At 45.9% G+C, this 16,519-nt stretch overlaps 1 protein-coding gene across 2 annotated transcripts in view; it reads right to left on the bottom strand.

Annotated features, from left to right (window-relative positions):
• Bpifc (BPI fold containing family C) overlaps positions 1-16,519 on the bottom strand; it is a 57,541-nt gene that overhangs the window by 6,093 nt on the left and 34,929 nt on the right. The window contains 4 exon segments of one of the 2 annotated variants that reach the window (NM_001439495.1): positions 10,858-10,925; positions 11,701-11,871; positions 13,190-13,243; positions 14,623-14,799. In NM_001439495.1, coding sequence (NP_001426424.1) covers positions 10,858-10,925; positions 11,701-11,871; positions 13,190-13,243; positions 14,623-14,799 — 470 coding nt within the window. 2 annotated transcript variants of the gene reach the window in all.

The following is a 16,519-nucleotide window of genomic DNA, read 5'->3' as shown; positions in this document are numbered from 1 at the left end:
TTTTAAAGAAAAAAAGAAAACAAATCACTAATGAAAAACTTGCACATATCCAGGTACGACAGCGGACGCTTCCGAACTCAGCATTCAGGAGCCTGAATCAGGATTAGGAATTTTGTGCCCACCTGGGCTACCTGGCAAGATATTACTACAAAAACCAACAGACGATCCACAGACAGACTTGGAAGGCCATGGGGTCTACAGCATGCATCTTCCCCCCTGGTAATTAGCTGCTTAAGAAACAGACTAGAACCAAGCAGACGGCTTGGATCTGTCTTTGGAGTGACTCCGTCAGTGCTCTGGCCTACATGTGGGCCTTTACGGTTGGCAGTCTGGAATGCAAAGCATCTTTGCACACTGTGTAGATCTTATGACTTTCCCTAGGCCTCTGCTTTCTCAATTGTGAAATAGGTGTGTGTGTGTGTGTGTGTGTGTGTGTGTGTGTGTGTGTGTGAAAATTGACTGAGATAACGCTGTAAAAGGTCAGCATGGGTACCTAGTATATTATTACTGCACTGTGCAAAACGCCAAAGGCCAGCATATAACTTCCTTGTGATTCCCTGTCAAATAGCAAGATGCCACATGGTCTCTCTGTTGCCCTTTCATCTAGGCTCCACCCCACAGTTACCTGCAACAATCAGGTGTGTCTGACTCACTATAAAAGGGCCTGCTCCTTATCACCCCCCCTCCCGTGCTCATGGCCGGCCTCTACACCTCTCCCTCTCCCTCTCCCCCACTTTCACTGTCTCTACTCCCTCTACACCCCTCCTCATTCCCTGAATAAACTTTATTCTATACTACACTGTCATGTGGCTGGTACCTCAGGGAGGAAGGGGCCTCTGCATGGGCCCACAGAGGCACCCCTTCCCGCTTCCCCCACACCATACACACCCCACCAAACAACACCTTTTCTTTATCTTTTTACCTAACAACTCTCTCTTCCTGTTCTCCTAAGGGCTCTTCCACCAGTGAGGGTAACAGGAAGAACTTGTAATTAGTGGGGGAGACCCCTTCATTTTGCAGATTAGAAAACTGAAGTCAAAAGTGAATAAATGGTAACTGTAGGATAAGAACCCAGGAGCTACCTCCCCACCTTGAGACAAGATCTTTTCATGTAGCCAAGGCTGGCTCTGAACTCCTCCGCCTCCCGCATACCGGGATTGCAGCCCTGTGCAATACACCTGGCTAGAACCTGGTTCTCCTGATGTCCGTTCATCTCCCCTCTTCCTTAGATTTCTGTGGTTCACTTTTGCCCAGGTCTATCCAGCTTTCTTCTGAATCTGCCCATCTCTAGACTTGATCTTCTCCACTCCACCTTCTTTGCCACACCCAGGGCACGCTGTAGTATGGATCTGTCCAATGAAGACACATCCCTGACCAAAACTTTTTAATGGCTCATAGTAAAGTCCAAGTTGCTTACACGGCACGAGAGACTTCCCTCTACCTTGCCTCCCATTTGCCTCTTCTGCATCGACTATAGATTCTTTTGAATCTTGAATTTTATCCTCATTGGCCTGGAACTATAAAATGAGATGCTGTTTTATCCACCAAGCATTACTGAGCTGAGGTTTAAAAAGGTACTGGCACCAAATGCATATCCAAAATAACACATATTCACCTAAAATAACATTGCCTCTCACGTGCTTCAATTTAACTCCATCCACAGTCAGATGCATTTTCTGTTGGTTACATTTAAATATATGTAATATACCTTAGGCTGGAGCCTCCAAACATTAGAGGGGCAGAGGAAGATCTTATACCTGAGAGAGATTTCCTTTCTTTACACATTTCATGATGTGTTGGATTTTCTCTTTCACTCGGGGTGTTTTCTGTTTTAGAACTGGGCCCCTTTTCTTTCTTTTTGATTGGCTAACCTTCACTTTTTTACAATTTATAATAATTATTATTGTTACTATTTATTATTAAGTGTGTGTGTGTGTGTGTGTGTGTGTGTGTGTGTGTGTGTGTTTGGAGGTTGGAAGTCAGCTGGTCCTTCCACCATGAGTGGATTTCAGGGATTGAACTCAGGTTGTCAGGCTTGCTCCGAAAGCACTTCTACCTTCTAAACCATATTGCCGGCCTGGTCAGCTCTTTTGAGTACTTGCTACCTCTTCTGAGAATCTTTCTGTGACTGCAGTTAAAACACAGATTCTCATGGAGGCATCAACTGATTACCAGGTACCAGGTTTGAGATAGCTTTCAACCCACAAGTAATGCTGCAAACCTTAAATGTGGTACAGAACAGAGGTGATGTCCCTGGCACTGATCTTGGAGGATCCACGAGGCATCTTAAAAGGCTCTGTTGAGGAAGTGGGAGGAAGGTGACCCCCCAGGCCCCCCGCCCCCCGCCCCGAGCACGCTGTCTATTCTCGTGTAGAAATCATGTGGGAGCACAGCCTTAAGTCTCCTTTCTTTCTTGACTAGTCAATTCCGTGTGCGGCTGCCTCGGGAGCACCTGCCACGAGAGCGCATGCCTGGGAAGCGCATGAACTATACCCTGCCTTTTTCCTAGGGCCACCTTAATCACTTGGCATGCTCACAGCTTCCTTTCCTAGGGGACTCTTATCTCTAACTGCAGAAACCAAAGCCAGTGTCCTGGCTCTGAAAAAGACAATCCCAACTCAGACCAGTAGGTGACGCCTGAGTTCAGTTTTCGAACTATCTTCTATCTGGCTATCAGCTGCTACCGCGAGCAAACTCCTACTGTTGGGCCAGAGAGTGGTTGAGAAGGAAGCTAGCAAAATCAAAGGGCCCTTCCTTGAAGACAAATAATACTCTCTCTTGGGCTAGGCGTGAGGCACAGTGACAGAGCCCACTTAGTATGCCTGTGGCGCAGGGTTCCATTCTTAGCAACACACACGCATGCAGGCACACAGAGAATATAGCCCACTTAAAACGTTTTAGAGAAAGCGTATTACCTGTGATGTAAACCAGAGTAAAACTGCAAACTCTTAAGCATAGTGAAAGGCCATCCGTGACCTGAGTCAATATGGTGAAATCGGTATAACAAAAGCCAAGAGGCAAGGTCAAATGCAGGGGTCCTCCGACGGGTGTCCCAAGGGAGACGAGAAAAGCCAGTCCTACTTACTACCTGATGCCCTCTGCCCTCCTGTTTCTATTTCAGTCTGTGACCGTGAACTTACTAAGGGGTGGGATCTAGTCTTAATGATGGTATCTCGGTGTTGAGTACACATCTCAGCGCGTCTCAGCACCCAGCATGGCTCAGTCGGATGTTTCTTGAGCACCTAACGTGTTAGTTCAGGGGGCGGTGCTAGAGATGACGTGGGCACAATTGGACCTGGCTAGAGTTCTCAGAGAGCCCACAGCCTGGTGGGAGGTCGGGAGCATTATCGACAAAGTTTAACCACAAATCGGGATGAATGATCTGAAGGGAAGAAACGAGTCATCGAATCACATGACAGAGACACTTGACCTGGCTTGGTAGGTGCGGGGGAAAGTTCCCAAAGGAAGACTTCTTGAGCTGAACCAGGATGGGCAGAGTTGAAAAGGAAAACTGGAAGGAAGAGGGAAGGGGGCCTAGCAGAGGTCTTTTGAGGGAACAGAATCCCGGAGAGAGCACAGGAAAATGGTGCTGGAGAACCAGATGAGGCTGCCCACACTGGGTGACCCGCACCACGTGGAATTCAATCTTCACTCTAGAGGCTTTGAGGATGCAAGGGGCTGAGAGATGACAGGCCAAGAGCTTCCTAGGTGCTCATTCAATGCTCAGCCATCAGCTAGGGCCTGAAGAGTTTAAGTTCCCAGAGGATGATACAAAGGTGGTTCTTTTGTGGATTTACGTCCAATAAAGATGGCCCAGGAATTCTAAAACTGTGTGAAAAGGGGGGAGAAGTCAGTGGGGACTAGAAGGACGTACGTACAGACATGTGTGTACAGTGGGGAAAGGCAGTCCTGGGGCAAAACAAGTTGTCCTTTGAGGAAAACACGTCATATGCACCTCTAGAATGATACTTTGAGTCCACTAATTGCAGACTAGATAGGGACCATTGTCCTTCTTACTGTTCTCTGGGCCAAGAACAGTACAAGGAACAAAATAGGTGCTTAAGAAATCATTACCGAACACACGCATGCACACACACACACACACACACACACACACACACACACACACGAGAGAGAGAGAGAGAGAGAGAGAGAGATGGGTACAGAGTACTTGCTGGAATGGAATGGGGGTCCCTTTGAGGTTTAAGGCATTCTAAACAAAATTTTAGGAAGTCGGGAGGGAGCTGGGCTGGGGTTTGGAAACTAGGACCGATAGTTGAAGAGCTTTAGATGCCAGACTGTGGTGCTCTCCCTAAGGCTTTGGGTTTCCCCCCTCTCTCTGACTCCTCCTTCCCCTTTTGCTATGCATCTGCTTCTGGGTTGATCTCCTAGCTTGGCTCTCTCTTTTCCTCCTTGGGCAGCAGCTGAGATTTACAGCCTGCCTGCTCCAGGGTCTTTCTTTTTAACTCTAATACAATTGCCCTTGAACTTAAAACCAAGCCAAGCAAACCACACACACACACACACACACACACACACACACACACACACACACACACCCAACGAGCTGTAGGTTTAACCTTTTTTTTCCCATGGAGAAATACCCACTAACAGGCAACAATTCCCCACTGTTTTAGTCTTAGTTCCTCCCTGGAAATTCTCCAGAGAAGAATCCATTCAGTTTCCCCCTTTACCAGAGTCCAAAGCATCCTTACAGTGGAAACTACAGACTCATTGTATCTGGATATGTGTTCAGATGGCTCATGGTGGGAAATATCTACCTGCCCCACCTCTGAGAAGAGTTAATAATCAGCTGTACTTGTACTTTCTCACTATGTTGCTTGGGAGAAGCTGCAGGGCGCGCGCGCGTGCACGCGCGCGCGCGTGAATGTGTGTGTGTGTGCATGTGTGTGAGTGTGAGAGTGTGTGTGAGTGTGGGGTGGGTGAGTGTGAGTGTGGGGTGGGTGAGTGTGAGTGTGTGAGAGTATGAGTGTGTGTGTGCGAGCATGTGTGTGAGTATGTGTACGTGTGTGTGAATGTGTGCAAGTGTGTGTGTAAATGTGTGTGAGTGTGTATAAGTATATATGAAAGTGTAAGTATGTGAGCGGGTGTGAGTGTGCATGTGTATGCATGTGTGTGAGTGTGTGAGTCTGTGTGTGTGAGTGTGAGTGTGCATGTGTGAGTGTATGTGAGTGCACGTGTGTGAATGTGTGTGAGTGTGTGTATAAGTGTGAGTGTGCAGTTAAGTGTGTGAGTGTGTATGAGTGTAAGTGTGTGAGAGTGTGAGTGTGTATGAGTGTGAATCACGTGTGTGAGTGTGTGTATGAGTGTGTGTGAGAGTGTGAGTGTGTGAGTCTGTGTGTGAGTGTGAGTGTGTATGAGTGTGTATGAGTGTGTGTGAGTGTGTGTGTATATGTGCATGTGTGTGTGTGAGTGTGTGTGTGTTGATCATGATAATAGGTATGGAATTTGGGAATGTCCAGAATTTTCATCATACAAAAGTAAAAAAATTGTTTTTGCTTTGTTTTGTTTTAAGTGAATCAACAGTAATGTACACTTGATTTCGTTAAGGTGCTTTTATGTATACATTATGTATGTACCCATCCCCGTGTATGTGTGTGTGTGTGTACGTATGTATATACATGTGTGCTCATGTGTGAAGACCAGAGGTTAATGGGGGGTGTCTTCCTCAACCACTCCCAACTCTCAGTGACCCTGGAGCTCCCTGACTTTGTTAGGCTAGCTGAACAGGGAGTTTCAGGGGTCTGCCTGTCTGCCTTCTCTGCTCTGGGGTTACAGACATTGTCACAATGCCTGACCAGCTTTTTATGTGGGTTCTGGGGATACAAACTTGGATCCTCTCGTTTGTGCAGCAAACTGACTTAACTGACTGAGCCATCTCCTCAGGCCTGATGGACTGCCTCGAACTTTACAAGTGATTGAGGGGTAGAATTAAGATATCTGAATGAAGACCAAGAAAGAGAGATTATCATTTAACTTGGCCTGTGAATCTACAAAGTACCTATTTTGTGCTAGCGATGCCTTCAAATACAATTCTGTTTGGCTCAAAGGGCTCCACGACAGAAGAGCAGGTATGTGTCTTGTGATGTGGAGGGCCTATTCTACAGCTTTTAAGGCCGTTCTGACTTGCCATGCATCTGGGGGACCCCATCTTAGGTGGTCAAGCTTGGATCCTGCAATGGGAAGAGAGAATGAACTGACTGGCAGCACCGGCTAGGCTCTGTGCCAGGGCCTTCATACCCATCATCCCACCTACTCATACATCAGCCTGTACAGACGTAAGATGCTTTCCTTGTGTGTAAGATGTGTACACAAGTGTGATGCTTGTCTAACTAGAAAGCTAACACTCAAGTTTGAATAGCTTGTTTCAGTTCACACACCCACTAAGTAACAGGCAGCATAAACGTCCAGAGACGCCTGACTCCAGACAGCGAGTCTGGACTAGACATTCCCAGAGAGGTCAAGTTTATGATCAGTGTTCCTGGCTGTCCATTTCATTCTTCCTTTTCTCTACTGGAGCATCAGCGAGAGGGCTGGTATCATCTCCATGAAGGACACTCTGTTCCATGCCTTTTCTTGTTGCCTTTCAATACTTAGCAGTAAGAAACGATGAGTTGTCATTTTCGTTTTCTCGTGACACCAGGTTCATGGGTGTCCTGACTCAGACAGCTATATTTCCTAAGTCCCAGATCTAAGTGCTACTTTCTACACCTTAGCTCTTTCCTATGCCAAAGGCAAGATAACAATGTAATTAAACACCTGAGCCTCTGAAATAGGTTCAAGTTCTGGCCCAGCCATTGGACAGCTCTGTGACCTTGAGAGTAAGCTGTCTAAGCTCTGTGACCGCCAAGTCACCTCCGGGTGCTCACTCAACCTACAAGACAGTGACTGCATAAGAGCACGGTTGGATTTAAGTGACGTCATGTGCTGTCTGCATTGTCTGGACTTTGGTTCCTGGTCATTTAGGCTGTGTCGGGTGTGGGCCCCCTCTCATGGGCCTTCTTCTGTTACTGGGTTGCTCAGCCCAGCCTTGATATGAGAGTTTGTGCCTAATCTTATTGTAGCTTGTTAAGCCATGTTTGGTGGGTAACCCTTGGGAGGCCTGCTCTTCATATAAGATATTCAATATCTTCAGACAAACGGAAGGAGGGGGCACCAGATCCCATCACAGATGGTTGTGAGCCACCATGTGGTTGCTGGGAATTGAACTCAGGACCTCTAGAAGAACAATCAGTGCTCTTAACCACTGAGCCATCTCTCCAGCCCTGTTTTGTTTTGTTTTGTTTTGTATTGTTTTGTTTTGTTAGGGGAACTGGAAGAGTGGGTCTGGGGTGGGGGGGAGGGGGTGGTGGGGGCAGGGAACTGGGAAGGGAGGAGGGAGAGGAAACTGCAGTCAGATAGAAGAAGAAAAGTGAAGTAAAGAGGGTGTCACACTGGGACCCGGTAGAAATTAAAGCTCAACAACGAAGAGGAGTAGAGGGTGTCTCCCAAAGCCCCTGCCTGGTGTGAGACAGGGGAGTGACAGCTTCTCTCAATAGGGAGAATCTGGAAGTGACCTTGTAGGGGGTAAAGGGGAGGCTGAGTTTTAGAATACTTGTTTAACAGGTTAAGGAACTTGCCTGAGACTACCTAGCTGACAAATGTCAGTGCTGGGACCTGAACCCAGCTAGGCATGCTCTCTAAGTCACCAGAATCCCACTCCGTGGGGTTGCCTTGAGTTTCCGCATCTCATATCCACACTACCAAAACCAAGCAGCTCAGCCAGGGGTTGGTTAGAAGGCCATGGCAGGCTGGGAGTTTATTCGGAGACACTGTATTACTGCCTGGTTCTCCTCCTTTGATGTCTGTCTCATGGTTCTCCACCCATGCCCTTCCTGATGACTCTCTGTGACATCAGCCAAATACCAAACCAGCTCAGCCTGAAAGGTCCAGCTGGGAGCCCCAGTGTGGAGGAGTTGGCTTGGGAATGATGGAGAAGGTGGGGCTGCTGCTCCCATCCCCAAGGACAAGACTGCCTTTCAGCCCAGCCTGGGCAACTCTGCTAAGTGCTACTCCCTGGCTCTTTGCCCAAGTGAGGCAAACCTTGCCCACCCACAAACCTTGCCCAAAGCCGGCTCAGTGCCTGAGTTTAATACAGCATCATCTGTAGGAGTCACCTTCAGATTCCTTCAGTTTCTACTGTGACACTACTCAACTTTTTAAACCTTGTATGTGCATGTGTGTATGCATGTCCTGCGTGTGTGTGTGTGTGTGTGTGTGTGTGTGTGTGTGAGATGTGTTCATCTGTGTGTGCACCTGTGAAAGCCAGAGTTCTATGTCAGATGTCTTCCTCCATCACTCTGTATTTGTTTGTTTGTTTGTTTGTTTGTGACAAGGTGTCCCACTGACCTTGAGGCTCATTGTTTCAACTAGTTTGGCTGGCCCGGAAGCCCCCAGGATCTGCCTGTTTCCGCCCCTCAGCACTGGGATTAAACATGACACCACCATGTCCAAATGCTGTTCCTTTAAGATCTTTGAATGCGTTCTCCTCGGCCCCTAAGTCTGCTGAACTCCAGATATCCTATATTTGAACCCTCTGGAAAGTCAGTAGTGCTTGAGGGCAAGTTTGAGTAACATCCCAAGAACACTTGTCTGTGTGACTCTATTCTACATTACCCTTTAAAACTAGATTCCTCTTCTTGTAAAACGGTATAGTATAATGAATATTTTTTATGAAAAACTTTAATCTTCCAATCCCTTACTCTTAGATCCTTATTTTTATGAGGAGGTGATGGCTGATCTAGTTTACTGCCTAGGTGCGAAGCTTTTCACTGCACAACTGGTTATCGTCTTGATGCAGTTTTCTATTCCTTTCTACTCAACGTGACTTTATTGAAAGAGGTAGGAAGGTGGGCCACCTTTCTCCTGCTAGTTATTTGGTTCTTTTCTGTTTTTATTACCTCCTATTCTTCCACGAGTTTATCCTGGGTCAGTTCATCTTTCTGTAAACTCTCCCCTTGGGTAGGTTGGGTCCATGACTTCCGTGATCACAGACTTTGAAGGTGGCGTGCAGTGAGTGATCTGAATGTAGAAACTGTTCATGCCCCTTCATACCTTATCACCTCTCCTGAGACTAGCTAGGTTATGGGCCAAGATCCTGTTAAAGTCTGTGTTCTAGTAATAGAACCCAGATGTTAGAGTTCGAGGGGTACTGGATCAGTCCAGTTCTGCTATGCTACACATAAGGAAACTGAGACTTGAAGTGGAAGTGGAAAATAGACTTGTGCTGGTTGGTTTTCTGCCATCTTGACACAAGCCGTCGTTATCTGAGAGGAAGGGACCTTAACTGTGTAAATGTCTCTGTAAGATCAGGCTCTTGGTAAACCCGTAGAGTGTGATTGATGTAGTGAGTGATAGAGGTGGGCCCACACCATTTTTGGTGGTACCACCCTGGCTGGTGGGCCTGGGTTCTGCAAGAAAGTAGCCTGAACAAGTCGTGAGGAGCAAGCAAGTAAGCAGCACTCCTCCACGGCCTCTGCATTAGCCCCTGCCTCCCAGTTCCTGTCCAGTTTGAGTTCCTGGCTTGTTGTGGTTTGCCCTGAAGTTATCTGTATTTTTTTCTTTCTTTTTTTTTGGTCCCCCCCCCCCCCCCCCCCCAGCTGGGGACCGAACCCAGGGCCTTGGCTTCCTAGGCAAGTGCTCTACCACTGAGCTAAATCCCCAACCCCCGGAGTTATCTGTATTTTGATGCTAATTCCACTGCCCCAAGGACAGCTGCCTACTCAGAACTCAGGTGACTTCACCAGAACCACCTCCCCATTGAATTTGTAAAGTACAGGTGAGGGACAGGTACAGGATAGAAGGAGGCGTATCATTGGAGGAGAAGGAAGGATGGGCAGGAGAGAAGTTTGAAGGAAGAGGAGGAGACTAGGGAGAGAAAGGAGAGAGAGAGACGGAGAGAGGGGGGAGAAGCCATGGCAGGTGATGTTAAGATTCTGCTCTGTATATTTACAGGTTGTTATTAATGTTCTCAAGGGATGGATGGTACCGGGCTTTGTATGTTTAAGTGGGCAATTATATCTTACCAATTGGATCTAAGATTATTGTGATGTGTGTTCTTTAATGTGTAGATTTAAGTAATGTAATGGAGTGTGGGGCGACTGGTCTGGGCCGCCACTAAGTTGGGATGTGTTTCCACCAAGATATCAAGCAGATATCTTGGGGCATCGAGGTGCAGAACAAGCGGGGTAAAAGACCAACATTACTGTTTTATTTTTATATTTTTAGAACAACACTGGCTAAGCTTCCTTCAATGGGAACGTAACTTAGAATATGCAGGCCAAATAAACCCTTTCCTCCCCAAATTGCTTTTGGTCATGGTGTTTGCTCACAGCAATACTAACCCTTACTAAGGCAAGACTTGACCATGGCCATGAGGCCAATGAGAAGGGATTTGAAACCTGGTCCCTTAATCTCTGAAGATGTATACTGCACCCAAATATTCTCATGAACCCCTTTTCTTGCAATATCCACATTTAATATACCCTCTCTTGAGTCACCGAGAGGAACTTTAGTCATCACCAGAATGGATGCTGATAGCGTGATCTTTACAATGACCTTGTCCCTATTTTATCTTACCATTGCTCACATGGGGAGAAAGGAGAAAAACAGAAGCGCGATTTTCTTTTACCGAGTTCAACCTTTGCACTCATCTGTTCTGTTAGAGATAAGGCACTGAACTGACTCACAGTCCCACAGTGGTAAAAGCAATTTGTTTTCTCAATCGTCCCTTTGTCTTTGGGGAATGTTCTCTAATTTGTTACCGACGTTTCCAGCAGTCAAACCGATTCATCTTACCTGTTCAAAGATAAGGAGCAGATCAGTTTTTGTCCCAAAATAGCCAGGCCAACACTGGTACTAGCAACCTAAAGATGAGAAAGCCCTTGTTAATGAGGTGAGTAGCTGCCCATTTAGACCACAACTATAATCTCCCATGGTGGAGACATCATAGGCTCAAAGTTTCCTCTTACTTGATGGATGTCGGCAAGAATTATCTTTACATCTGGGCAGCATGCATGCGAGTATAAATAGCATTTGAAAGGATTCGAAAGGAGGAATAAAGAGAGTTCAAGGCCATTTTGGGCCACATGGGAGGTTCTGCCTCAAAGCCAAACAAATAAGTGGCTCTGGAAATACTGTCTTGCAGGGAGAGAAGCTAAGTGTTTGAGGATTTCTTTTCAATTAATCTTTGGTGGTGCTGTGGATTAAACCCAGGACGTTGCACACACTAGGTGAGCATCTCATGATGAGCTACAGCCCCAGCGCCCTCTTTAGTTCCGCCTTTTCCAAACGGCTCTTCTCATTCGTGTGTGCAATTTTGCTTACCATCAATGTACTGCTTTCACCTTTAATTGATCAGGAAATCTTGATTACAGCTTTCTAATGTACATGGAAGCGAACACGGGACGTAGAAATAGGTGAGATGTTTTACACACAGGTTCATGAGCTCTTCTGTCTCCATAGATGGCCACTTTCATCTATGGGTTGTCGGGTCTGTTTTTAGACAGCTCATTATCTACTCTATCCTCACTCTTAATTATGAGTCACTTTACTTCAAACATCAAGAGACTGCTGGCCAAATGTTCACAGCAGAAACAGGACTGATGCCCAGAGGCTGCCCTCCTGTATCCCTGAACTCACAAAGTCCATGGAGACGATGGGTTGGATGGTAGAGTTCTCCGGTTGAGTGAGCATGATGACAGCGGCAGGGAGCTCCAGGCTGAAATTGTTTGGGTGTAAGTTGACCACAGGAGGCCCTGTGGCCATGATCTGCAGCATGAATGGCTGGGACAAGATGTAGATCTCCGCAATCTGTTCCATTCAGGGACAGAAACAAAGATGGAGCTGATGAGGGGAAACCGCAAACCTGGGGTGACTTGTGCTAAGTGAATCTTGCATTGTTCAGTTAGAAGAGAAAATACCTCTTATCATCTCGTATCTACTGTTCATAAAACTTTAAGGGAATAGTGCTGGTTGATATTTTATCTATTTGTCTCTATCTATCCATCTATCTATCTATCTGTCTGTCTGTCTATCTATCTATCTATCTATCTATCTATCTATCTATCTATCTATCTATCTATCTGTCTATCTATCTGTCTATCTACCTACCTACCTACCTGTCCATCCATCTACCCATCATCTATCTATCTACCTATCATCTATCATTTCTCGGTGTAGTCTGTCCTGGAACTCACTTTGTAGACCAGGCTGGCCTCGAACTCACAGAGGTTCTCCTGCCTCTGTCTCCTGAGTGCTGGGATTGAAGGCATGTGCCACCACCTCCAGGCAATAGTGCTGTGTTACAATGGAGCATGAGCTGAGAAGAAGCTGAGTGCTCTTCTCATACTTCTCACAGAGTAAATTGTAGAACTGAGGTTCAACCCAAGATCTGTCTATCCTGAGTGCCTTTCTCTGAAGCATCTTGGTCTTTCAAGACGAACTGAAGCCTGTAGGTCCATTACGTATGATACCTGGGGCGCTATGAAGGAGTAATAGTAAGAGTTGTTTACTAAAGACATTTGTAACCCTGGTTCTTGAAATGCTGAGACAGGAGGATCAAAAATTAAAGACTAGCCTGGGTTAAATATTGAACTGAATCAGCTTGGATTACTAGTGAGACCTTGCCGATAAATAAATAAATAAATAAATTAATAATAAATGAATGAAGTAATTTAAGAATTAAATACTGTATTCAAACTAGTCATTTCTATATTTAAATGAATTATTTTAAGGGTGATGGTATTTTTGTGGATTGGTTATTTTATAAATTTACAAAGCTTTAGTTGTATTTTATGTATAAAATATTTCTGGATATTTGATTTGACCAAGTATGGTCGTTTACACCTATGATACCAGTATATGGGAGGCCGAGGCAGGGAGAATCGCAAGTTTACCCAAGTTACATATTAAGACATTGTCAAGAAATGAAGAAAGGGGAGCAGAAAGGGAGAGAAAGGAAGAGAAGCAGGAAAAGGAAGAGAGAATGGAATAGAAAAAATAATAGAAAGATGAATTGACCCGTGCCTGGATCAGAAGAGAACTCGGAGAATCCAAGAGTCTCTGAGAAGTGACTTCAGTGACAACATATGCACCACTGAGCACTGAGGAGCAAACCTCAAGCACTCACCTTGGAGAGCACGCTGCCAATTCCTTGAGCGTTTTGATTGAAATAGTTGGAAATCTAAGACAGAAACAAGGTGCTACATAAGTGCAGGATTTGATCTGGGCTGACTCGGGGTAAGGGTAGAGCCCTCGCTAATGTGAACTGTGAAGAGGCAGAGCCCCAAAGGTCATTTCATAGCTCAACCTTAGGAAATCTGAGACCCAGAAGAGGCCAGAGGCTTGCCCAAAGTCACATTCCTTTCGAGAAATCCCCTTTTCACTGGAGAGCACTGTGTCGTATGTGCACAATCTGTATACAAACATGCTACAGTTACTGTTATCACTTTCAAAGATTCCCCAAGGCTCAAGTTGCTTATGTAATTTACCTGGTAAGCATTTCTTTCAAGGCTAAGGCACTTGGTGCTGCTGTCCTCACCACAGTGAACGTAAGGTTTACAGCAGTGTGTACAATTACAATGCACAGAAAGGAAAGATTTAAAATAGGTATTTTTTGTTGACTAGTCAGAGAAGGATGTTGTTGTGTGGTGGTTTGAATAGGTTTGGCCCCCCTAGATTCATGTGTTTAAGTGTTTGGCCCTAGGGCAGTGGCACTATTAGGAGGTGTGGTCTTGCTGGAGTGGGTGTGGCCTTTTTTGAGGAAGTATGTTACTGTGGGGTTAGGCTTTGAGGTTTCCTAAGCTCAAGTTCCACCCAGTGTGGAATTTCAGTCTCCAGCTGCGTGAGCACGGAGATGTAGAACTCTAGGCTTCTCCAGCATCTTGTCTGCCTGGATGCCACCATGTTCCTGCCTTGATGATAATGGACTGAACCCCTGAACCTGTAAGCCAGCCCTAATTAAGCACTGTCCATTATAAGAGTTGTCTTGCTCACAGTGTTTCTCTTCACAGCAATGAAACCCTAACTGAGACATTGCGATAAAAAGAGAGGCACATGGCAGAGAGAATCAATGAGGATCAAGCATTACTGCTTGATGGTATAAATAAGTTGTGATAACTAATAAGAAATCCTTATATTGGCAGAATGTAAGGAGTGATGATGATGATGGTGGTGGTGATGGTGGTGGTGATGGTGGTGGTGATGGTGAAGATGGTGGTGGTGGTGGTGATGATGGTGGTGGTGATGGTGGTGGTGTGGTGATGGTGAAGATGGTGATGGTGGTGGTGATGATGGTGTTGGTGATGGTGGTGGTGATGGTGGTGGTGATGGTGAAGATGGTGGTGGTGGTGATGATGGTGTTGGTGATGGTGGTGGTGGTGATGGTGGTGGTGTGGTGATGGTGAAGATGGTGATGGTGGTGGTGATGATGGTGTTGGTGATGGTGGTGGTGGTGATTGTGAAGATGCTGGTGGTGGTGATGGTGATGATCACACACACACACACACACACACACACGGTTAAAGATGATGGCCACAACCACCATTACAAGGCTTTACTTACCTCCCTGGTGGACAGCACAGTACCAAGGGCCCCAGATACAAAGTGAGCAAATGATGCAGATTTGAAGAAGTACTCAGAGACGCCAATGTAGAGCATGGAATCTCTGCTCTCTGGGAGCTCGAAGGGAGCTGGTGTGAAGGGAGGGTCAACAAGGCTTTCCAGTGGGTAGAACGCACCCTGTGGGAAGCAGAAAGGAAATCCACCTATCAGGCAAAAGCACAAATATTGCAGACAAAGAAACGGGGACCTCTCAAATCAGGACAAAGAAAATCCCAGAAGCTTCTCGGAAAAGGATGAGACCATGACAAGGTCTTTAAGCTCCTTGGCTAATAGCTTTGCTTTAAAACTCTTGGCTTAAAAAATAAAAAGAGATCTATTTTAAATTATGTGTATGTATGCTTTGTATGTGCGTGTGAGTGTAGGTGCCCTTAAAAGGCATTGGATTTCCTGGAACTAGAGTTATGAGCCATCTAGTGTGGGTGCTGGGACTAGAACTCATGTCCTCTGGAAGAGCAGTGTATTCACTCAGCAGCTGAGCCATCTCTCCAGGCCTAGAGCTCAGGAGACTTTTGAGCATATCTATGACTATCTGTCAACCCTAGGGATGCTCCTAGCTGAAGCTTTCCTAGATAAAGGGGGAGGTGCTGACAGCCGAAGTGTACATCCATATAGCTTATGCACTAGCCTTCCAGATGACCAGCTCTAGACTTTTAGATTATGTGACTGCTAGATAACTAGGGAGCCACAGAAGTACTCAGGAGGGACAGGGACTCTGAGTGGCTTAATGAAGCATTTTGAAGATATGCTTAATCCTGGTCTTATTAGGTCTTGGGCATTATTTAAATATACTATCTCGAACAGCACTTAACTGATTTGAAAGACTGTGCATGAAGGAAATATAAACAAATTTTTATTCCAAAACCTGTAGTGTATCAGGTATAGGTGGCATATGCCTTTAATGGCGGGATTTGGGAGGCAGAGACAGACAGAGGTCTATGAATCTGGGGCTAGCCTGGTCTACGCAGTGAATTTCAGGATAACCAGAGGTAGGTACATAGTGAGACTCTGTTTCAGAAAAAAGACTGTTTATAGAAAAAAGATATAAACTTGGATAAGACTGAACACAAACACAGTGGTGCTGTCCCAGGACCAGTAACCACCATTTCTATATAATTATGATTTCCATAGAGAGCCTCAGAGAAAGCTGCTACTTTGTACAATCCACTGATGTGTTAAATTCCTCATATGTACATGAGAATGTGGAGTGTTCGTTTGCATTTGTGGGTGCATGTACATGTGTGTACATGCGTGTGTGTTCTCTCTCTGTTTGAGGCTTGTATGTGTGCATGTTTGTGTAGTCCAGAGGTTGATGTTGAATGTCTTCCTAAGTCAATCTTCAGCTTATATTTTGAGTCAGGGTTTCTCGGTGAACCCAGAGCTTGAGGATTCACCCTGTTGGCTGGCCAGCAAACCTTAGGGAGTGTTTCATCGCTGCCTCGTGTGTCCTGCCATGCCTGTCCTTTTTCACATGGGCCTTAGGAGACTCAGCCTAGGTCCTCAGGCTTGTGTAGGGAGTATGTTCCCAACTGAGTATCTCCTCAGCACCCCCTGATGCACTGGGTTCTAATAAATGCCGGCCATTCTTCTTGCAGGCTCCTAGCCTTGAATTTTCTCCTGGAGGGAAGAGGCAAAAATGCCTTGATATTTCTCACCAAGAAGATAGACATAAAAACAGTCACCAAGGGGCTGGGGATTTAGCTCAGTGGTAGAGCGCTTACCTAGGAAGCGCAAGGCCCTGGGTTCAGTCCCCAGCTCCGAAAAAAAGAACAAAAAAAAAAAAAAAAACCAGTCACCAAGAAAGGGTGGTCAGGAGAACTCACGTGTGTAGACGTGCGGC

This window comes from Rattus norvegicus, chromosome 7, assembly GCF_021556685.1.
Source record: "Rattus norvegicus strain SHRSP/BbbUtx chromosome 7, alternate assembly SHRSP_T2T, whole genome shotgun sequence".
NCBI classification, from domain to species: domain Eukaryota; kingdom Metazoa; phylum Chordata; class Mammalia; order Rodentia; family Muridae; genus Rattus; species Rattus norvegicus.
The sequence above is the reverse complement of the archived record's forward strand: the minus strand, read 5'-3'. Positions and strand labels throughout refer to the sequence as shown.